General features: G+C 35.4%; 1 protein-coding gene and 1 non-coding gene across 2 annotated transcripts; one reads left to right on the top strand and one right to left on the bottom strand.

The window, feature by feature from the left end:
* Nucleotides 1-2,475: 2,475 nt before the first annotated feature.
* On the bottom strand, nt 2,476-2,582 carry LOC115708375 (small nucleolar RNA R71). The gene has a single exon (XR_004009875.1). It is a non-coding gene; the product is annotated as a small nucleolar RNA R71 (small nucleolar RNA).
* Nucleotides 2,583-18,649: 16,067 nt separating this feature from the next.
* Nucleotides 18,650-20,881, top strand: LOC115698113 (ethylene-responsive transcription factor RAP2-4). The gene has a single exon (XM_030625291.2). The coding sequence runs from the start codon at nt 19,396-19,398 to the stop codon at nt 20,521-20,523; it is 1,128 nt and encodes a 375-aa protein (XP_030481151.2). The 5' UTR covers nt 18,650-19,395; the 3' UTR covers nt 20,524-20,881.
* Nucleotides 20,882-23,801: the final 2,920 nt, after the last annotated feature.

The raw sequence follows: 23,801 nt of genomic DNA, 5'->3' as shown, positions 1-23,801 counted from the left end.
CAACTATATTAACTTTATACCAACCTATCAGTGGTGGCAGCCAACAAGGGTGAGCCACCATACTAGAAGGAGTCAAGGACTCTCCACCCTGATGCAAAAAGAAACACCACTTGGCTGATTAGCACGTTGAAAAGCATCTAGGAAGTCCATAGTCCAAGTGACCACTAGATCATGAGTAAGAGTAGAATTATTATGAATAAACATATTTCTAATAAACCAAATTCTCTACAAAATAAGCAAAATTAACTCAAGATGTGGAATGAAGAGTTTATCCAAAACTCGCAACACAAATCTGTAAAAATCATAGAAACTCAATGATGGGTCACCCAAAGAAGTACGAGAAAGTTTCCTGATTGCCAATAAACTAAAGCACCTCCATAAAGCATGATGAGTTGCTTCCATTTTAGCTGAGCATAAAGGATAAATCCCATTAGAATGCACACCCTGCTTATTAAGATTAGCCATGGTAGGAATCTAACTAGACGAAGCTCTCCAAGCTAACATCTTAACCTTAGGAGGAATAGATAAACTCCAAAGTTTCTTCCACCACCCTACGGGCCCTGTTAGGCTATTTTTAGCCTATGTTATGGATCCGATTTATGTGCATTCTTAGCTGTGTTGGGACGGAATTACGCTTGTTTTCTATGTTTTCAGGTTCTTTGGAGTAAAAGAGGTCTCGGGTGCAGAAATTTATTGAAAGACGAGCTGAGCCGAAGAAAAACTCAAAAATTGAGTTTTTCTATATCTGGCCGCGGCGATGAAGAGGCTCGCCGCGGCGAGATACGAGAAACAGAGAGAGGCTGAAATTGGCACATTCTCGCCGCGGCGAGAGGAAGCATGGCCGCGGCGAGATCCCGTACGGACCGGGGGTATTTTCGTCCATCGAACCCTAAATTTCAAGTATAAATAGAAAACTGCGATTGGAAGTCAGGGAGAGCGATTTGGAACCCTAAAACACAGCTGAGAGCGGCAGGAAGAGCATAGAGATTCAAGTGAAGATCCAGAATTCACCCTCAAACAGTTCTTTTCTTTATTCCTCTTTAATTTATTTATGTTGAATATTGCTATAGGAATGGTTATGGATTTGTTTCTGAACTAAATTTCCCATTTAGGGAGGATGATGATTGTTGTTTAATGTTTTCCTAGTTAATGTTTAATTACCATTCCTCAATTCTTGTGTGTGTGAAATTATCTTAATTTGTGTTTAATTTCATGTTTAAGATTGATCACCTTGTGCATGCTCTATGATCTCAATTCAAAATCTGAAAAGTGAGAATTGAGAATGCTAAAATTAAGATAGTCGATGTTCTATGTGAAACGAAAGTATTTACATGACTTATGTGACGAGTAGATTATTGCTTAATGCTGATTTCATGTTAGTTTAATTAAGGAATTAATTAGATAACATGTGATTTAGAATCTAGAAGATCTGAAAGGAGCTAGGTTATTTTATAATCTGTCATTCACCCCAAGAATAGGATAGTAATTAATCATTAACAATTTGGGTAAACAACAACAGGATTCTCCTCCCTATTGTCTCATCTTGCTCAACTTTAAACTGTGTTATTAAGTTTTCTGAATTTCTTTCAAATTTTACTGTTTTTAAACTGTAATTACTTTTGATTTACCGAATAGAATCATAAGTATAATTTAGTGGTACTTAATCCAATTCCCTGTGGGATCGACCTCACCTGTGTGAGATTTACTACTTGATTGCGTATACTTGCGTAGTGTTTAAAAATATAGCAACAAGTTTTTGGCGCCGTTGCCGGGGAATTGTTTAAAGATTAATATTACATAAAATTATACTAACTTCTACTTTGGTATATTTTCTCTTGCTGATTTTTCTAACCTTTTTCTTGCAATATTTTCTTTATTTATTTCAGGAATCCTAAGTGCATGCGCCGTCAAGGACAATCAGTCATATTACCAGTTGATCCTGAAATTGAGAAAACTTGCAGGAAGAATCGAAAGAACAAGAGGCAAGAAAGAGTTTCAGCAACTGCTGAAACATCAGAAATCATGGCTGCCAATGTGAACAATAATGTTGGGAACAATGGGCGTAATAATGGTAATAATGGAGGCGCTGTGGAAGATCAAGCTAATGGCCGAAGCTTGAGAGATTACATTCTCCCTACTCTGACGGGAGTGCAGTCATGTATTAGGCCACCGGCAGTGGATGCAAACAACTTCGAGATCAAACCTGCCATCCTTCAAATGGTGCAGTCTTCAGTTCAGTTTGGTGGTCTCCCTTCTGAAGATCCTAATTTGCATCTCTCTAACTTCATGGAACTTTGTGAAACTTTTAAAGTTAATGGAGTTAGCGACGATGCCATTAGATTGAGGTTGTTTCCATTCTCTCTCAGAGAACGAGCCAAGAGTTGGTTGAATTCTTTGCCACCGAATTCTATTGCTACATGGAATGATCTGGCAACAAAATTCTTGTCAAAGTTCTTTCCTCCAGCGAAGTCTGCAAAGCTAAGAGGAGAAATTAATAATTTCTGCCAACAAGATAATGAATCTCTCCATGAGGCTTGGGAGAGGTTTAAAGATCTGATCAGGAGGTGTCCCCATCATGGTATAGAGAAGTGGATGCTGGTTCACAACTTCTACAACGGGTTGGTTGGTAATACTAGAACTCTAATAGATGCAGCAGCTGGCGGAGCTTTTATGAGAAAGAGTGCTAATGAGGCATATGATCTATTGGAGGAGATGGCTCTAAACAACCAGCAGTGGCCAACTGAAAGGAGTCAATCCAAGAAAGTAGCTGGTGTGTTAGAAGTCGATGCCATCACAAAGTTAACAGCTCAGGTTGAGGCATTGACTAAAATCATTGCAGGGCAAGCTAAGCAAGCCCAAATTGTTTGTGAGTTATGTGGAGGAAGTCATCACTTTTCGGAGTGCCAAGCAGATGTGGATGATTTGCCAATGGATGAAAGCATTTAAGGGCCATTGGGAATTTTTCACGAACAACAACAACAACAATTATGGGTTCAACCAGAATAACAACCGAAGAAAGAGTGGGTTCTATCAACAAAGAAATCGAACCAACGGTTTAATCAGCAACAATCCTCTGGTGGAAGTTCTAGTTTGCAGACAGATTTACTGCTCCAATTCATGACTGAAACTAGATCTTCAATTAAAGACCTGCAGACTCAGATGGGCCAGCTAGCAACTCAGGTAGCAACCCGCCCTCAAGGAAATTTGCCTAGCACCACTGAAGTTAATCCTAAAGAAAACTGCAAGGCAATTACCCTGAGGAGCGGTAAGAAGTATAATGGGCCTGAGTTACCACAACCAGTTGAGGTAGATGTAGAAATAAATGCTCAACCAGTGCCAACACCAACACCGACAGCAGAGAAGGCTACTGATAGCCCAGCACCACCACAACAGTCTCCACCGATTAGTATTGATCATCATGTAAAGATACCCTATCCTCAGAGGCTGAGAAAGTCAAGCTTAGACAAGCAGTTCACCAAGTTTCTAGAAGTCTTCAAAAGACTTCACATTAACATTCCTTTTGCTGAAGCTCTAGAGCAGATGCCAAGTTATGTGAAGTTTATGAAGGAAATTTTGTCAAAGAAGAGGAAGATGGAAGACTATGAGACAGTGGCTCTAACTGAAGAGTGTAGCGCTATTCTACAGAAGAAACTCCCTCCAAAACTCAGAGATCCAGGGAGTTTCACTATTCCTTGTACTATTGGTAAAATTGAAGGGATAAATGCACTATGTGATTTGGGAGCCAGTATTAACTTAATGCCCTTGTCAGTGTTCAAAAGATTGCAGCTAGGTGAAGCAAAGCCAACTACTGTAACTCTTCAATTGCGCGAGATCGATCGCTAGCTCACCCTAGAGGAGTCATTGAGGATGTGTTAGTAAAGGTGGACAAGTTCATCTTCCCGAGTGATTTCATTGTTCTGGATATGGAAGAAGACAGTAATGTTCCTATCATCCTGGGGAGACCTTTCTTGGCAACAGGGAAAGCACTAATTGATGTTCAGAAAGGAGAGTTAAAGCTAAGGGTACAAGGAGATGAAGTTGTATTTAATGTACTCAAAGCAATGACCTATCCTACAGCTAGTGACAACTGTTTTGCAATTGATGTGGTGGACCAGTTGGTGGAGACAAAGACACATGCTGAAGATCCTCTTAATCTGACTTTGGTACAAGAAGAGGTGGTAGAACAAGATGGTAAGGAAGCTTTTGAATATGCTATGTGGCTCGATTCTTATGGACCGCTGAATAGAAAATATTACGAAGAGTTAGGAGTCATACCAACAAAGCCTACCCCATCTACTGAAAAGCCTCCTCAACTAGAGTTAAAAGTCCTACCAGAGCATCTCAGGTATGAATATTTGGGTGAAAATAAGACACTTCCTGTTATTGTGGCTTCTTCCCTATCTTCTGTAGAGACGAATAAGCTATTACGGGTTCTAAGGAAGCATTCAAAAGCCATTGGATGGACTTTAGCAGATATTAAAGGGATCAGCCCTTCAACTGTAATGCATAGAATCTTAATGGAGGAAGGAGTGAAACCAACCATTGATGCACAACGTAGATTAAATCCACCAATGAAGGAGGTTGTCAGAAAAGAAGTCTTGAAGTGGTTAGATGCAGGGGTGGCGTATCCTATTTCAGACAGTAAATGGGTGAGCCCAGTCCAAGTTGTTCCAAAGAAAGGAGGGATGACGGTGGTGAAGAATGAGAAGAATGAATTCATCCCAACTAGAACTGTCACGGGATGGAGAATTTGCATTGACTACCGAAAACTCAACAAGGCCACAAGAAAAGATCACTTTCCACTCCCATTCATTGATCAGATGTTAGACAAGTTGGCAGGACAAGAGTACTATTGTTTCCTTGATGGATACTCAGGGTATCACCAAATAGCTATAGCACCGGAGGATCAAGAGAAAACAACATTCACATGTCCATATGGTACTTTTGCTTTTCGACGAATGCCATTTGGGTTATGTAATGCTCCAGCAACATTTCAGAGGTGTATGATGGCTATATTTTCAGATTTAATAGAAAAGTGCATCGAGGTGTTCATGGATGATTTTTCAGTGTTTGGCTCATCGTTTGACCAATGTCTGAGTAACTTGGAGTTGGTTTTAGCAAGATGTGAAGACTCTAATTTGGTGCTGAACTGGGAAAAGTGCCATTTCATGGTTACAGAAGGAATAGTCTTTGCAGGACATAAAATCTCAAAAGAAGGTATTGAGGTTGACAGAGCCAAAGTATCTACAATTGAGAACTTGCCTCCTCCAATTTCAGTGAAGGGAGTCCGAAGCTTTTTGGGTCATGCGGGGTTCTATAGAAGATTTATCAAAGATTTCTCCAAAGTGGCCAAACCGCTATCCAATCTTCTTGCTAGTGGAGTTCCTTTTGAATTTGGGAAAGATTGTCTTGAAGCATTCCAAATTCTCAAGGAGAAGTTAATCTCAGCACCGATTGTGACTACTCCAAACTGGGAATTACCTTTTGAAATCATGTGCGATGCAAGTGATTATGCTATTGGAGCAGTCTTGGGACAACGGGTTGACAAGGTATTCAGAACCATTTATTATGCAAGCAAAACCTTGAATGATGCCCAACTAAACTACGCTACTACAGAAAAAGAGATGCTGGCCATAGTGTTTGCATGTGACAAATTTCGACCCTACTTAATTGGTAATAAAGTGATAGTGTATACAGATCATTCAGCAATCAAATACTTGATGACTAAGAAGGATGCCAAACCACGACTGATTCGATGGGTTCTTCTTTTGCAAGAATTTGATCTAGATATAAAAGACAAGAAGGGTACTGAGAACTTGGTGGCAGATCACTTGTCAAGACTAGAGCTGGAAGAAAGTCAGAATACAAAAGAGGTACAAATAAATGAACAATTTCCCGATGAACAACTCTTTAGTGTGAGGGAAAGTCTGATGGTACCATGGTATGCTGATTATGTTAACTTCTTGGCTGCCAATATCACTCCTCCTGAGCTATCTCGACAACAACTAAAGAAGTTCTTTTCTGAGGTGAAACATTACTATTGGGAAGAGCCAATCCTCTACAAGCACTGTGCAGATCAGATAATAAGAAGGTGTGTGCCTGAAGAGGAGATGTACTCTATTCTTAATCACTGTCATGCTTTACCATGTGGGGGACACTTCAGTGGAACTAGAACAGCTGCCAAGGTGTTGCAAAGTGGATTCTTTTGGCCAACGCTTTTCAAAGATGCTAGTACTTTTGTGAAGGCATGTGATCGTTGTCAGCGTACAGGAAACATCTCAAGGAGAAACGAAATGCCTTTGACAGGAATCTTGGAAGTAGAATTGTTTGATGTATGGGGGATAGATTTTATGGGTCCTTTTCCTTCATCGTTTAGCAATCTATACATCCTATTAGCTGTGGATTATGTATCAAAATGGGTGGAAGCTGCAGCCACACCAGCTAATGATGGTAAAACAGTCCTTCGGTTCCTTCAAAAGAACATATTCACTCGGTTTGGAACTCCCCGAGCAATCATAAGCGATGAAGGGAGTCACTTTTGCAACAAACAATTCGAAGCACTCCTTTCGAGATATGGTGTTCGTCATAGAACAGCTCTACCTTATCATCCGCAAAGTAATGGCCAAGCTGAAATTTCTAACCGGGAAATAAAGATGATTCTGGAGAAAACGGTGCAGAGATCAAGGAAAGATTGGTCAAGAAAGTTGGATGACGCATTGTGGGCTTATAGAACAGCGTTCAAGACGCCAATCGGGATGTCACCATATCGGTTGGTGTTTGGAAAGGCTTGTCATCTACCGGTGGAATTAGAACACAAGGCGTATTGGGCAATGAAAACTTTGAACATGGATTTAAAAGCTGCTGGGCAGAAAAGACTACTACAGTTGGATGAGTTGGAAGAATTTCGAAATGAAGCTTATGAAAACGCCAAGATTTACAAGGAAAGAACTAAGAGATGGCATGACAGAAATCTAGTCAGAAAGGAGTTTCAACCTGGTCAACAAGTTCTACTCTTTAACTCAAGACTAAAGTTGTTTCCTGGTAAATTAAAATCAAGGTGGTCAGGGCCATTTACGGTGATCAAAGTGTTTCCCTACGGAGCAGTGGAACTAAAAGGTGAAAGTCCTAATACTTTCAAAGTGAATGGACAGCGATTAAAGCTCTACTTGGGAGGTCAATTTGATCAAACCAAGTCCGCCATGATTCTGGCGCCACTTTGAAGATCTCGATCAACGTCTAGCTGAGCGACGATAAAGTTAGCGCTAATTGGGAGGCAACCCAAGTGTTTTTTTTGATTTAGTTGAACTCTTTTTAAGTTTGCTGTTATTTTTCTTGATGTTCATTCTGTTTCGTTATTGAAAAAAAAAAAAAAAAAAAAAAATTATATGGGTCAGTGGCCGCGGCCATGAGATGTCTGGCCGCGGCCAGAATAGTCTTACAGAAACAAGCCTATTTTCGAGATTTCTCGCCGCGGCGAGGGGACATACCGCCGCGGCGAGGTTGAACCTACAGAAACAGGCTGATTTTCACGGATTCTCGCCGCGGCGAGGGTATAGGTCGCCGCGGCGAGATTGCCAGTTTCCCCTTTTTAAACCCCAATTCCCTAACATTTCAAATCAAACCCCACACTCAAACCCTAACCTCTCCACGCCGAAAACACCATTCCTCACCATTTTTTTCTTCATCTAATCCCATTCAAAACTCCTTTTCATCAAATCTAACCATAAACTTTCATCAACAATCATCCTAAACCCTTATTTCTCACATTAAACACTATTTCCCACTCAAAATCAACCCCAAATCCCTAAAACCTCACCCAAATACCTTATTCATCCTTTTCTTTCTCAAAAGCTTCAAGATGTCAACAATGGAGGATGAGTAAAGGAACATTGTCATTGAGGTATTGATTCTAAGACTTCCATTCCAATTTTTATTGAAAAAATTTGTGAATTTGTTGGATAGTTTTGAATTATTTGGTGGATATTTGGGATTTTTGCTATATACATTGTTGAAATTGATTGTGTGAATAGAATTGGGTTAGATTGAAGGGGATTTAAATCCCGGGAAGTCGATTTTTAAGGGGAAGTGCTGCCAAAATTTTGAAAAATCTTGAAAGTTAGAAAAAAATTTGAGAGTTATGGGTCCAAAGAGGTCAAGGGTTAATGAAGAGGGAGCTTCATCATCCAACCCATCTAGGGGACGCCCTAACCTTGATAGAGTTAGGTTTGCCAACATGGAGGCTCAAGAGAGGTTTTTAAAATTGAAAGATAGGGCGTTCATTGAAGATAGAGGGATAGACATAGTCAACCTAAGCCAAACTGCCAATATTCCCCCTGCTTTTGCATCTATTAGGGATCAAATCCTACAGAGGCAGTGGACTAAGTTCGTCGATGTCACTGAGCGTGGTAATCAAACTCTAGCTTTGGAATTTTTAGCCAACTGGCCTGAAAGAGAAGAGGGCAAAGTTAGAGTTAGGGGGGTTAGAGTGCCTGCTACTGCAGACGCTATTCATGCCCTTTATGATCTCCAAACTTTCACTTATGAAGAACAACAATTGAAACAACAATTCTATGAGAGAAGTACGAATTATGTGGATATGGCTGAGACTCTAGGGTATCCTGGCCTTAGGTTCCATGAGCTTAGTGGAGTACCATACCAATTGTACCGATGTGAACTCAACCCAGTGGCCAAGGCTTGGCTTTACTTTGTTAGTGCAAGGATGCTCCCCAACAAGCATTTTTCTGATGCTCAAATGGACAGACTTAAATGGGTTTACGGTATTATGAAAGGGTATAATTTGAATGTGGGGGATATTGTTCGAACGACCTTTGACATTATGGTTGAGGGATCTTCCGGTGGAGGACTGGGGTTGGCTGGAATAATCACTGACCTCTGTGAGAAACATGGAGTACCACAGTACTCATATGATACAAAGGTACCGCCCCAGCGCCCTATTAACTTGGCGACTGTTCTTCGCTTCAAACCTCCTCATCCTCATGGTCAACCGCCAGTTCAAAGAGGTCCTCAGGCAAGAGAAGAAGAGGAACATGAGGACCTCGAACCACCACGTCTTGTCGGGCCTCTGGACCCTGCCATGCAATACACTCACAATCAGCTGAATTATCTGATTCAGCAGAACATGCATATGCAAAACTACATGGCCCAGAGGAGTATCTTCGATGAGCAGCAGGTGGCTCAATTGAACACCCTTGTCACGAGGATGAACATCGGTGTGGATGATCCAAACTATTTTCCCATGCCACCCCGTTTCAACCCTTATGACCAGCCACCGCCGCCAAACCCCTTTTAAGGGGCTCAGGTAAGTTTCTCTCACCCTGGTTTATTTTCACACACTGGGGACAATGTGCATTTTAGTTTGGGGGGGGGGGGAACTTAATTTATTTTTTCACGTTTATTTGTTTTAGTTTAGTTTGTTTTAGTTTTTTTTAGTCTTGCGTGATAGCTAAATTGAAAAATGGATTGAATTGTTGTTATTCACGTGTGCAATGGATTGAAACATAACTGTGTGCTTGACTTGCAACTGTTTGAATTAAATTGGATGTGTGCTAGGAAGTGATTCATGTAGGTCTAAAACATTTGCTATTCTCACATATCACTTGTGTTCTATTTGGATTGTGGAATGACTGGTTGAACATGGAATAGAATTTGTTTGACATACTCTCTTGAAGCGAAATCCTTGATGATTTTTGTTTGGAAAGTGATTTAGGCAAGTTTTCTTTGGAACGATTGAGCCTTTCAAGCCTACCTAGAAAAGTTTTATCCATAGTATACCCAAAGTTGAGCCTTAGCCTGTTTTAAAAATTTTTCACCACTTAACTGAGCTAAATTCGTTATTCTAAACTCTTTTCACCCTGAACATATTTTATTATGCCATGAGCCTTGAAGCAAGTTTGGGGGGGAATAAGTGCTGTAAGTGAAAAAAAATATAAAGTGTAGGAATGAGAGATTGAAAAAAAAAAGGAAAAAAAAAGAATAATATTGTGTGTTGTGCCTATAAGAAAAATGTGTCTTCTTGAAGAAAAAAAAAAAAGTTAAGAAAATTATGAGGCACACACATAAGGAAAAAAATTGCAATCTCTTATTTCTGTTTTTTGGGATATATGGAAAGTAAGCAAAATAAATGTCTAGGCTTGCTTGGTTAATTGTGCTTATGGTATAGTATAGCCTAAATGACTTCTTACCTACCCATGTACCTAAGCCATGTGATTTTAACCGAAAAAGACCTATTGATTCCGAATAGAAATTTGTCAACATTAGTGGAGAGGAGTATGTCATTCAAACTTATTGATCATGTGTTAGTGGGAAGTTGGAGAGTTAGAACAGTTGTGATATTGATGGGAATTGCGGTGCTTTATGTTTGTATGAATTACTTACTTGTAAATTGCACATTCAACTTAGTTCTTAGAGTTGGCAAGTTGAAATTCTGGTTATTGATGGATTGAAGTTGTGCAGGTGGTGGTAACAATTTAATTGTTGGAAAGTTCAGCTATCATTGTCAGTTTTTTTTCTTAGTTTAGTCTTAGTTTACTCGGGGACGAGTAAAGAGTCAGTTTGGGGGAGTTTGTTAGGCTATTTTTAGCCTATGTTATGGATCCGATTTATGTGCATTCTTAGCTGTGTTGGGACGGAATTACGCTTGTTTTCTATGTTTTCAGGTTCTTTGGAGTAAAAGAGGTCTCGGGTGCAGAAATTTATTGAAAGACGAGCTGAGCCGAAGAAAAACTCAAAAATTGAGTTTTTCTATATCTGGCCGCGGCGATGAAGAGGCTCGCCGCGGCGAGATACGAGAAACAGAGAGAGGCTGAAATTGGCACATTCTCGCCGCGGCGAGAGGAAGCATGGCCGCGGCGAGATCCCGTACGGACCGGGGGTATTTTCGTCCATCGAACCCTAAATTTCAAGTATAAATAGAAAACTGCGATTGGAAGTCAGGGAGAGCGATTTGGAACCCTAAAACACAGCTGAGAGCGGCAGGAAGAGCATAGAGATTCAAGTGAAGATCCAGAATTCACCCTCAAACAGTTCTTTTCTTTATTCCTCTTTAATTTATTTATGTTGAATATTGCTATAGGAATGGTTATGGATTTGTTTCTGAACTAAATTTCCCATTTAGGGAGGATGATGATTGTTGTTTAATGTTTTCCTAGTTAATGTTTAATTACCATTCCTCAATTCTTGTGTGTGTGAAATTATCTTAATTTGTGTTTAATTTCATGTTTAAGATTGATCACCTTGTGCATGCTCTATGATCTCAATTCAAAATCTGAAAAGTGAGAATTGAGAATGCTAAAATTAAGATAGTCGATGTTCTATGTGAAACGAAAGTATTTACATGACTTATGTGACGAGTAGATTATTGCTTAATGCTGATTTCATGTTAGTTTAATTAAGGAATTAAGTAGATAACATGTGATTTAGAATCTAGAAGATCTGAAAGGAGCTAGGTTATTTTATAATCTGTCATTCACCCCAAGAATAGGATAGTAATTAATCATTAACAATTTGGGTAAACAACAACAGGATTCTCCTCCCTATTGTCTCATCTTGCTCAACTTTAAACTGTGTTATTAAGTTTTCTGAATTTCTTTCAAATTTTACTGTTTTTAAACTGTAATTACTTTTGATTTACCGAATAGAATCATAAGTATAATTTAGTGGTACTTAATCCAATTCCCTGTGGGATCGACCTCACCTGTGTGAGATTTACTACTTGATTGCGTATACTTGCGTAGTGTTTAAAAATCTAGCAACAAGTTTATCCAAAACTCGCAACACAAATCTGTAAAAATCATAGAAACTCAATGATGGGTCACCCAAAGAAGTACGAGAAAGTTTCCTGATTGCCAATAAACTAAAGCACCTCCATAAAGCATGATGAGTTGCTTCCATTTTAGCTGAGCATAAAGGATAAATCCCATTAGAATGCACACCCTGCTTATTAAGATTAGCCATGGTAGGAATCTAACTAGACGAAGCTCTCCAAGCTAACATCTTAACCTTAGGAGGAATAGATAAACTCCAAAGTTTCTTCCACCACCCTACGGGCCCACTAGAAGAAGGACTACTCAAACTCAAATTACAAATAGCCAACCGATAACCACTTTTAACAAAGTACAACCTAGAAGAATCCAAACTCCAAATTAACTTATCCTTAGAAGCGTGATTAGGCCAAATGATAGAAATAATAGCTTTGGCCTCATCAACAAAACAGTTTTCCAAACTCCAAAGCGTGTTTGTGTTTACCTTAATCGTGTCGTGTCATAAACGTGTTGACACGAACACGATACGATAACACGCATTGTCAGTCCTATTTTTTCTAAAAAAAACTGGTTGTCATGCCATTCCCAGGACTTTTAGAATGATCCATTAATAAAATACTTTGGACATCAATATCAAAAAAAAGGCCTAACCAATTACGCCTAATAGGAGAAATTTTACAAGGAACCGCAACAACTTTATCCATAGCCATAGAAGAAGGATTATCAGAAGTGAAAAGAGAAAAAAATAATCATCAAATACCAGTCACTTCCTCCCCATCTCTGGAGAAAATTTTAGAAATCTCAATCCTAGCATTTTGAGAAGAAATACACTTGTGAAAATAAGCGGAATTTCGGTCCTCAAGCTTCAACCAACTAGTATTAGCTCGCGAGGCCCAATGCTTCTCCTCTTTCTCATTAAGAGTATCAAGCTCTTTCTCTTAATGATGAAGTCCATCACAACTAACTGCAGACAAGTCAACATCCACGATAACAAGCTCTTATTAATAGTTTGTTTGACGACGATGAACCACACGGTTCCAGGTATCAAGCTTTGAAGTCACGACCCCCGCATTCAAGAAAACATTAATAATAGGGTTTGTGTCTCTGTTCATCATTAATAACCTTTACACATTCCTCCTCAATTGCCTAAGAATTTTTAAAATAAAAGCGAGATTTAAAGTGAACATGGTTTCCCCACAAGGCCATACCACTGCAAACATAAAAATAGGCTTATGATCAGAACCCGTAAATTCAAGATTAAGCATATTAGAGTTAGGAAAATAATTAGACAAACTCGCACTATAGATGATCAAGCCTTTCTTGTACAATAGCAGGATCACGATGCTTATTATACCAGGTAAACTTTGGCCTCGAAAAATCCAAATAAGTGAGAAAGCAATCAGCAAGAGCAGGAAAATTATTTAACAAATACCGCTTAACCAACCCCCTTTCTTTTACATCTTTAGAAAGAATTTCATTCCAATCACCACGGAGAAACCCATGGTAAGAATTATATAAGTAATTATTCTCAACAAAGTCCAAAAGTGAACTCAAAGATAAGCATCGTAATGACCATAAACACTCTTACACCGCCAAGGAACAACCCTAGAAGCACAAATTGAACATCAATATGGCCATGCAAAAACGCCAATAAAGTAACATTTAAACCAATACCACAAAATGAACACAAACCACCACTTTTTCCCAACTTCTCAACAACTAACTTACCCACAAAATTCAAACGAACACGGAGAAGTTTCATTTGAGATTGAGTATCGATAGTTCCAAAAGAAACAAAATGTCCAATTTAACCTTCCAAATATTAGCGTGAAGAGTTCAAAATGTCCTATCATTATTCATGCTTAAAACATTGGGCTTTTTTCAGTTTTAACCAAAAAAAGTAACAATATTACAAAAATACTTTCAGCTGGCCAAATAAACAAATATACAGCCCAAATAAAAAAAATTACACAAATACCACTTACACACACCTTCAACTCAGGATCCATGCTTCCTGGGCAACTATCGTGCAACCATCGTGCAACTACGCAGCAACCCAACGCAACCGAAATAAAAATTCAATGAGAAAGAGAACCACCATTAATTCCGGCGACTTCACCTGAGTGGACGACCATAATTAATCAAAACAGGGTCTGCTTCGAATTCATAAAAAAGGTGTAGAAAAACTACTAAGAAACTAAAATTCAACTAGAAATCTAATTTAATTTGCATAAAACTAATGTCCTGACTTCAATTTTTAGATCTATGAAAGACAGATCTCAAAAAGTTGAACTGGAGTTCCCAAACAATCCAACTCAAGTATAATCCAAAAAAAATTACATCAATACTATAGTAAAATGTTTATCCTGGTGTATTTTTGTTGTTTTCCAAATTTCTAATGGTGAATTTATTCATATTAAATCATTAAGAGACATGTAGATAGAGTTACGTATGTGGAAACACTGTTATGATTTTTAATGTTTCACAACAGTTGCATTACAGTTGCCTAAACATTTTGCTAACAGTTATTTCGTCTGATTGAAACATTCGTCTGATGCAACCTTCAGCCAACCACCCAGCAACTACCCAGAAACTTTCGTCTGATTGAAACCTTCGTCTGATGCAACATTCGACCAACCACCTAGCAACTACCCTACAACCATCGTCTGATTCGTCTGATGCAACCACCGTGCAACTACCCTGCAACCATCGTCTGATTGTGTAAGTGATGATAGTGTAAATGGTATTTTAGTAATTAAAATCACATAAAAAGTATAAATGTTGTCTTTACTTATAGTGATATTTTTGTAAATAAAATATCAATTTATATTTTCTATGTAATAATTCTTAAAACATTCTGCGTCAATATATTCATAATAATGCACTGCTTTTCCCCAACGAAAATGGGTCTAATAATTGAAGTAATAATAATGCATTTTTTTCAGGGAAACAATAATCAGTTTCTCTAGAGGCTTCTATTTTTTTTAAAAAAAAAAATAAAAGAGAATTAGCTGTTTCAATATTTAATCAAAATAAAAATTAATTTAAACATTATTTATGAGACCTAACAATAAAATTTATATACAGTTGAAAAAGTATAATGTTCATAAATATATATATTAATAATTTAGCAAATTCTAATATTCAATGCTAATAATGGTGCTCTTTAGTCTACCTCTTTTTAAAATATATAATTATGAATAATATTAAATACGGTCAATCTAAACTGGAGAAAGTTGGTGATCCATTTATTGATCATGTAGCCAGTAGCCAGATTGAAGAATTGTAGCCTAAGCAATACTCAATTTGGGCGTTTCAAAAAATAAATATTTTTATATGTAACTGTTGAAAGATTTTTTTATTAAAAAAAAAAAGGAACTGTTCAAAGATTTTTCATTTAAAATATCTAATAGTTAAGCATTAAAATTAAGATTTTTAGAATAAAATAAAAAATAATTTTATTATATATTTTTTAAAATCGACAACGGTTTGAATTTTGTTATCAAAACTATAATTATCAAAAATACATTAACTAAATTTACCTTAAAATAAAATTCAATTCAAATATACTTTTTTATGAGTACTGTATTTAAATTATCCTCATATACTCACATAATTTTAAGAATAATTAACATTTTTACCCCTTGAACTTTTGGCACTACTTAATTTTGCCCCATAAAATATGAGACTTATTAAAAATTTTTCCTAAAATATAACAGTTACATAACTAAGCTCTTTTGTTAAGTTTTGTTTATTTTACCGTTAAAAATTAGTATTTTTACCTTATAAAATTTGACCAATACAAAGTTTTACCCATTTTTTTTAAGAAAAATTAATTTTAAAAATGATAATATTTTATTTTTTAAAAGTAATTATAGTATTCTATTAATTTTGGAAAAAAGAAAAAAAAATATTAAAAAACTGAAAAAGAAAACATTAAATTAACTAAAAAAATATTAATTTTATTTTAAAAAAACTTAAATTATTCCTAAAAAATCTATTTTCAAACTTTATATTATTTATAATCAGGTATCTTAAAAAATCAAGCCAAAATTATTGAAAATCTAATAAATAATTTAAATAAACTATCATTTTTTCAAGAAAAAAATCAAACTTATTTATATTTATAAACTCACATTTTAACAAATAAAGAAAAATAATTAAACGTTCAATAAAAATATAAAATTATTTTTTAAAAACGTTATAAAGTAAACTAAAATTTGTTTATGTTTACTTAAACAAATTTATATTTTTTGAGAAAAACAAAATATACCAAATTTATTTTCGTAAAATTTAGTTTTTACAAAAATTAAATTTTTAATATCTATATGAATTTTTTAATAAAAAATAAATAACTTTTTAAATCGCTTAATTAGTTTTGAAATTTTAATTTATTTTTTAATTTTTTTAATCATTAAACATAATTTTTTTCTTAAGATCTAAATTAATTTTTTAAGATTAACTAAAAAACGTGTTAAATATTTCTCATATTTATTTTGAGGATGTACGATTTGATAGTTGTCAACGTTTAGGGGGCAAAGTTAGTAATATACAAAGACACATCATTATTTAAACGGAATAATGAGACGGAACCTAACAGAAGGACTAAATTTCTATAGATGTAAAACTTCAAGGGGGATTCTTAACAAGTCGTATATTTTAGGGGTTAAAATTAATATTGTCAAAAGTTCAGGTGTAAAATTTACTAATTATTCTAATTTTAAACATAATAGATTTGTATTCTTTGTAGATGGATGTGAGATTTGTGGAAAAATTTGGGTAAAATTTTAATTAGAGAAGAATAAAAATTATCGTGAAGTAATAGGAGTAAAATTAGTAGAATGATTGAAAAAAGATGTCGTAAACATAATAAATTTTAAAAGAACGAGTAGAAATTAAAGCATTAAGTTAAAAGAGATATATAGTGTAATTTCCTATTTTATTTGCCCCCATAAACTTATAAGTACACCCTAATATTAAAAAATATACTTTAATTAATTTTTAATAGTGACTCTGAATAATTTTTAAAAATTTCTCCACATTATTTTTTAAAAAATAAATTGAATGTACCAATTGTTAAAAAAAAATTGAATATACCCATTTTTAGGGGCGTACGTCAGGCGGTTTATACTATATTTTATTTAATCTAATGTAAAGATCGGGATACAAAAATTTAAGTGTAACCCGCCCAATTAAGAAAAAAGAAAATAGTAACCCGCCCAATGAAATTTGTCGATTTGGTCGGGTTAACCCGTCCAAACCGACCACTAATATTTTTTTTAATATACCACCTAATTAGAAATAGTATACATATACTTTTAATATCATTTCCTCCTAAAAATACCCTTACATTTTTAAAAAAAAAAACTTCTTTCTCTAACTCTCTCACTCTATAGCGTTAATCTCGACCCAGAACCCCTACCGTCGAACACACAGACCCAGAACCCCGGTTGCAAGGCCTTGCCACTGTCTTCACTCATGACTTCTCTCGTTTTTTGTGTTTCTTTCTTCTAGTTTACTATTTTTTTTTTGTGATATTTTACGATACTTAGCGATGTATTTGCAATGATAGAATAAATCTGAGGTTAGGGATGAAGTTTAGTGATGATTTACGATATTTGCTATGTTTTGCGTATTTAGCGATATTTTGCGATGATATCAGCGATGTATTTGTGATATGAGACTAAAAAATGCACAACACATCGCTAATTATCGTGAAAACTTGAGTACAATTTCACGACATTTAGCGATATGTTTAGTAATGTCGTGAATTAGAGACATTTTGTCATGTTTTGTGATTTTCGCGATGTTTTGCGACATCGTCAAAAACCATAAAATAAGCTAGTTGAGAACTCCAACGATGGGTAGGGATTTTGAGGGTTTCGGGGTGGCTGAGCTCATAGATTTTGGGGCTTTGGATTTCACGATTTTTCTTTGTGGTTTCGCGATATCCTCCTCGATTTTGTCATACGTTTCGTCTTTGGAGTGGGTTTTGTCGGAGGTGGTGCGGTGGTCGTGGGTTTGGTCTGGTTCTGTGGTCGTGGGTATCGATTGGGTTTGGTGAGAGTAAGAGAGAGGGCCGAGAGAAAGAGGGAAGGTATGAAGATGGTATTTTAGGATTTAATTAATTTTAGAGTATTAAATTTCTGTGCATTTTAATGTGGCATACTAAAAGACTATGGACAATTTTTAAGCATGAATTATTAAATTTCCCTATAAATTATATGATATATAAATATATAAAATCCTCTTAATCGGGTTAGTCGAGTTAGTTCGAATTGATTGAGTGGGTTGTTATTATTTTCAAATATAAAGATTGGGCGAGTTATATTTTCTTATAGTTTTTTGATTTGTATTTTTTGTCAAATTATCTTAGTTTAGTTTGGATGGCTTGTTCAATTTAAGCGGTTTACAAAAATTGATTTACACCCCTACCAATTTCACCTTATCTTAATTTTTTTTTTACAAAATTTAAGTTATCCTCTAAATTAAAGAAAGGGGAGGAAAGGAATATGATAATCACTTTATTAACAATTGTCCACCATATTTTATTTTACTTTTTAGAGAGAGAGAATGAACTAGGCATCCAATTTGAATAGAGCTAGGCAGTGTGAACGCATAACAAATATGGTCAACAGGCATAAGACAAAACAAAGCTATGTGACAAATGGAGATTCACCGACACCTGACGGTTACCACGAACAGCTGTCAGTAACATTAATAGAGGATGCTTACGTGGCACAAATTGATTGGTTATTTACCATTAATTGATGTAGTCATACGTCATAATAGAGCCGGTTAGAGAGTGAGAGAATAATAGCTTAAAATAATAATAAAAAATGAGCAAGTGGGTTAGAGTGAGATAATCAAGATTAACGATGAGATTAGTTTAGGTGAGAGTGGTTTGGAACTCTTATATAATGGGCGAAGAAGCTGGTGAAGAAAAAAAAAACACAGAGTGAGGTTGAGAGTTAAACACCACAGAAAAACCAGAGAGAAAAAGGAAAAGTGAGTCGAGAGTTTGTGAGATCAGAAGTTTTTTTAATTGTTGATATATATTTTTTTCGTATTTCAATTATTCCCCCCCTCTGTAACATCCCGCTTCTCTGAATCCCTTTCTGTTAATCATCTGTCTTTCCAAGTTCTGATTTTTGGGTTTGTTTTGGTTATTTTTTTTTTCTTTTTCAATTCAACTAAGAAAAAAAAAAGAAGCAAACTTTGAAAAGATTTCAAGAAAGCCAGGTGTTTTCAGAATCGAGATCCAGGTTTATTGTTTTTAATTGTAACTTCTGGATTATACCCTTTTCTTTTGGTAAATTCTAGTTTCTTTTTCTTTCTTTTCAAATTGGCTAAGAGGGTTCTTTTTTTGGTTTCCCTCAAGGTTGTTATTTTTCTTTTAGGATATTTGTGTAGAAGACGAGGTTGAGTATTATAAACCTCTTTATTCAGAGAAATTTTTAATTTTTCTGAAAACCCAGTACCTGTTCTTTAATTTTGGTTAAGAACCAGGTCGATTTTATCTTGATTTGATTTTTTTTTTCCTATTATTATTATTATTGTTATTATTATTATTATTATTATTATTATTATTATTATTCTAATATTTTAATTTAGTATGGCAGCTGCAATGGATTTCTACAGTAGTAGACCTATTCAGTCAGATCCCTTAAGGGGTGAGCTAATGGAAGCACTTGAACCTTTTATGAAAAGTGGTTCCCCAACTATCCAATCACCTGAATTTTCTTCTTCTTCTTCTTCACTATATCTTCCTTCTACTTCTTCTTCTTCTTCTTCTTCTTACCTTTCTTTCTCTCCCTCGGTCCAAACACAGCCCGGTTTCTTCCAAGATTGTTGCTCTACTTCGAATACCCAAGTGTTTTCAAATGGGTTTTCGAACCAGAACCAGAACCACCTCGGTTTCGAGCAGCAACAACAACAACAGCAACTTGGCTTAATTGGACTCAACAGCCTAACCCCTTCTCAAATCCACCAGATCCAAGCACAAATCCAGTTCCAAAACCACCAACAACCACAATCCCATATGGGTTTCCAGCCTAGCCACCATGGCCTCAGCTTTTTGGGACCGAAACCTATCCCGATGAAGCAAGTGGGTTCTCCACCGAAACCCACAAAGCTTTACAGAGGGGTTAGGCAACGGCATTGGGGGAAATGGGTCGCTGAGATCCGTCTCCCTAAGAATCGGACTAGGCTTTGGCTTGGCACCTTCGATACAGCGGAGGAAGCCGCCTTGGCCTATGACCGTGCCGCCTACAAGCTCAGAGGTGATTTCGCTAGGCTTAATTTCCCACACCTCCGCCACCAGGGCTCCGCCGAGTTCGGTGATTTCAAGCCTCTTCACTCCTCCGTCGATGCAAAGCTTCAGGCCATTTGTCAAAACCTGGCCGAATCGCAGACGCAGCAGGGTAATAAAAAGAAGGCAGACAAGTCAACAACTACGACGGCTGCCTCCAAGAGATCGGCTGCCGCAGCGGCGGCGAAGAAATCATCGCCTCCCCCGGCACCGGTTGTTTATCAGGAGTCGGAAATTTGTTTGAAAGCAGAGATCAGTTCCTCATCGCCGGCGCCGACCGAGAGTGATGGGTCAGCTGGATCTTCTCCTTTATCGGATTTGACGTTCCCAGATCAGATGGAGTCGCCATGGGAGTACAGTGTTCCGGAGAATCATATGCTGGAGAAATATCCTTCAGAGATTGATTGGGCATCTATTTATCTTGATTCTTAAAAATAGTATTTTTATGTGTCTTTCTTTGATGTAATCTCTTTTAGTATTTAGTTTCAGGGTAGATTTCTTTCTTTTTTCTTTTAGGGTTGGGGGTCAAATGGCTACTGCAATGAATTTTTGAACAGTTGCAGAGCCATATTTCAATTGGGTTTCTTCTTATTCTTATTATATTATTGTCAATAGTGATGTAAATCTCCACCATGGTTAGCTGGTTTTTTTCTCTTGTTATTCCATGGTAGACTTAATTAAGAAGCTTTTGTCTATTATTATTATTATCATCTACTCTGTACTCTACTATTGTACTGTAACTTTGTTTGTGTTCATATATAATTATAATAATTATTAGTTTTAGTTCTCATTCATAATCTCAACATTTTACTATCCTACAACATACAATCAAAACAGAGTTAAATAAACTAAAAGAATAAAAGTTTTGATTGGATCAATTTTAGTGACAGTACATGTGCTACACTTGATTCTTCACAAGCTTTAGATATCAGTTTCCAACACTCACCATAACTTGTTGTTTTGTTTAGCTAATTTTTTTTAATGCTTTACACTTGTAATAATATACATAATTACAATATTTCGTGATAATACAACCTAACTCCAATCCAGCTAGGTAACCGAAAACGGCAAATATTTGTTTTGTATTATTCAAGACAACCAAGGAATATAGATCAATTTTTTTCATTATTATTTATCTTTGTAAAGATTTTTTAATTTTGTAACTAAAGATGTATTGGGAGAGAAAAATAAACAGGAGGCAATAGAAATATATCTTAAATCAAACTATAATTTAATCTTCATACTAACAAATTATATACCTTTACATGGAAGACAATATTCCTTACAAAAAAATATGGAGTAGAGTAAAAAAATAAAATGTATTCTTTTTGTTTCTTTTTTTGTTATGTTTCTAATATGAGGAAATTACACTTAGTATGGGATTTTAAAAGTTCAAATGATAAATATGACACATTTAAGTTTGACCAATTTATATGGTATTTTTTGTTTTTAGGTTTTTTTATGGTATTTGATATGTCATATATATGTAATTAGGTTTCTAAATCCCATATTTAATGTTTTTATTTGTTGAGGAAGTTTTATTTGTCATTGACGTCGGAAAAGTCACTGGAGTTTGCTGTCGGTGCCGGAAAAGTCACCGGAGTAGCGGTCGGTGATGGAAAAGTCGTCGGAGTTGCTGCCGGCGCCAGAAATTTGTCGGAATTCGCATTGTCGCCGGAAAAATCACTGAAAAATCACCAAGAAACTGGTTTCTTGAAGTCTAAGAAACTGGTTTCTTGAAGTCTAAGAAACTGGTTTCTTGGTGATTTTTCCGTTGACAGTGCCAATTTTGACGACTTTTCTGACGCTAGCAGCTACTCCGACGACTTTTTCGGCACCGACAGTAAACTTCAGAAAAGTCATCAGAATTGGCATAGTCGCCGAAAAAATTACCAAGAAACTGGTTTCTGGTTTCTTGATGAAGAAACTAGTTTTTTGGTAATTTTTCTGACGACAATGGCAATTCTAACGAATTTTCTGGCGTTGGTAGCAACTCTGACGACTAATAAACCGGCAGCTACTCCGGTGACTTTTTTAGTACCGACAGTAAACTCTAAGAAATTCGTCAGAATTGGCATTGTCGCCGGAAAAATTATCGGTGAATCACCAAGAAACTGGTTTTTTTTTCTTCATCAAGAAACCAATTTCTTGATGAAGAAACCAGTTTCTTGGTAATTTTTTTGTATTTTTTTTCTCTCTATTTGGTTGATTGATGAAACTGGTTTCAATTATTTTCAATGTACATCATTTTTGTTTTGTTTTCATAATCTTTATTATTGTTGTGTAACAAAATTAGTTCCTTGATGAAGAAACCACTTTCTTGGTGAAGAAACCAGTTTCTTGATGAAAAAACCACTTTCTTGGTGATTTTTCTAATAATTTTGCTGGCGACAATGCCAATTCTGACGACTTTTTTTATGTCAGCAATAACTCCGACAATTTTTCCAACACCAAAAACTACTCCGGTAACTTTTTTGGCATCGACATCAAACTTCAGAATAGTCGTCGGACTTGGCATTGTCACCGGTAAAATTACCGAAAAAATTACCAAGAAACCGGTTTCTAACATCAAGAAACCAGTTTCTTGGTAATTTTTCCAGCGACAATGCTAATTCTGACGACTTTTTCGGCGCCGGCAGCAACTCCGGCGACTTTTCCAGCACCAACGGCTACTCCGACGACTTTTCCGGTGCCGACAGTAAACTTCGGTGATTTTTCCAGCACGAGTGACAACTTCGGCAATCACTATAGTTTTATTTGTTTTATTTTTTTTAAAAAATAAATATGAAGGGAATTTTAATATTTTTTATGGTAATTTAATTAAGTTTTTATTTTTTATGAATTTTAAATTCAGATTTCTTTTTAATGTTTTATATGGTTTTTCTAAAAAAAAAAACCATATTTTTAGTTTGATTGGTTAGATAATGCCATAATTAGTGGCATTTATTTTTTATGCCATAATTAGTGGCATTTACTTTTTATGCCATATTTATCATAACCTTAATAATTTTTTCTATATTTTTGAAAATAACCCTTCTAATATATATTGTTTGATCTAGATTTACAAGATGTATAATCGTGTAAATTTGTATAAATATAAGGTCACATAATATGAAACACTAAAATATTATGTGGAGTTTTGTGTTTAATAAAATTGTAAGTATATCCATTTTAATAATTTTTATTATGCGCAGTTTTTATTTGAATTCAATAAAATTATATTGTGTATTTTTTTTTTCTCATATTCTTAAAAATTATATTTATAAAATAAAATTAAAATATTTTAAATATTAAAGCAAAAAATTATAATAAAAAATTGTATAAAATTTATTAAAAAAAAAAAATAAAATATACATAATTTGTTTTAAAAAAGAACATGTAAAAGTAAAATTAAAATAATTATTGATATTAATAGAATATAATGTGAAAAAGAAAATTTTTAAAAAAATTAAAAGTGATTTTTAAAAATTAATTTAAGTTGATTTTTTTAATTAAAATATATTTATTATTTTATAAGATTTAAATAAAACTCCTCAAATATTAGCTTAAACTTCACTTCTCACAAATATAAACATGTATTAGTTGTATAAGAAAAAAAATTAACATATCAGAAGATTGTGATTGAAATAAGAATAATTTAATAAGAAGTGGAAAAACTTTTTTTTTTCATTCTATTTTTTTATGTGTTCTCCACTTGAAAATATGGACAC

Source organism: Cannabis sativa, chromosome X (genome assembly GCF_029168945.1).
Source record: "Cannabis sativa cultivar Pink pepper isolate KNU-18-1 chromosome X, ASM2916894v1, whole genome shotgun sequence".
In the NCBI taxonomy this organism is placed as follows: Eukaryota; Viridiplantae; Streptophyta; class Magnoliopsida; order Rosales; family Cannabaceae; genus Cannabis; species Cannabis sativa.
Note: the sequence above shows the minus strand (reverse complement) of the source record. Positions and strands in the feature narration are given on the sequence as shown.

Bases quoted from the DNA above. Each gene is read 5' to 3' on its own strand.
- LOC115698113 (XM_030625291.2), top strand. From the start codon at position 19,396: ATGGCAGCTGCAATGGATTTCTACAGTAGTAGACCTATTCAGTCAGAT.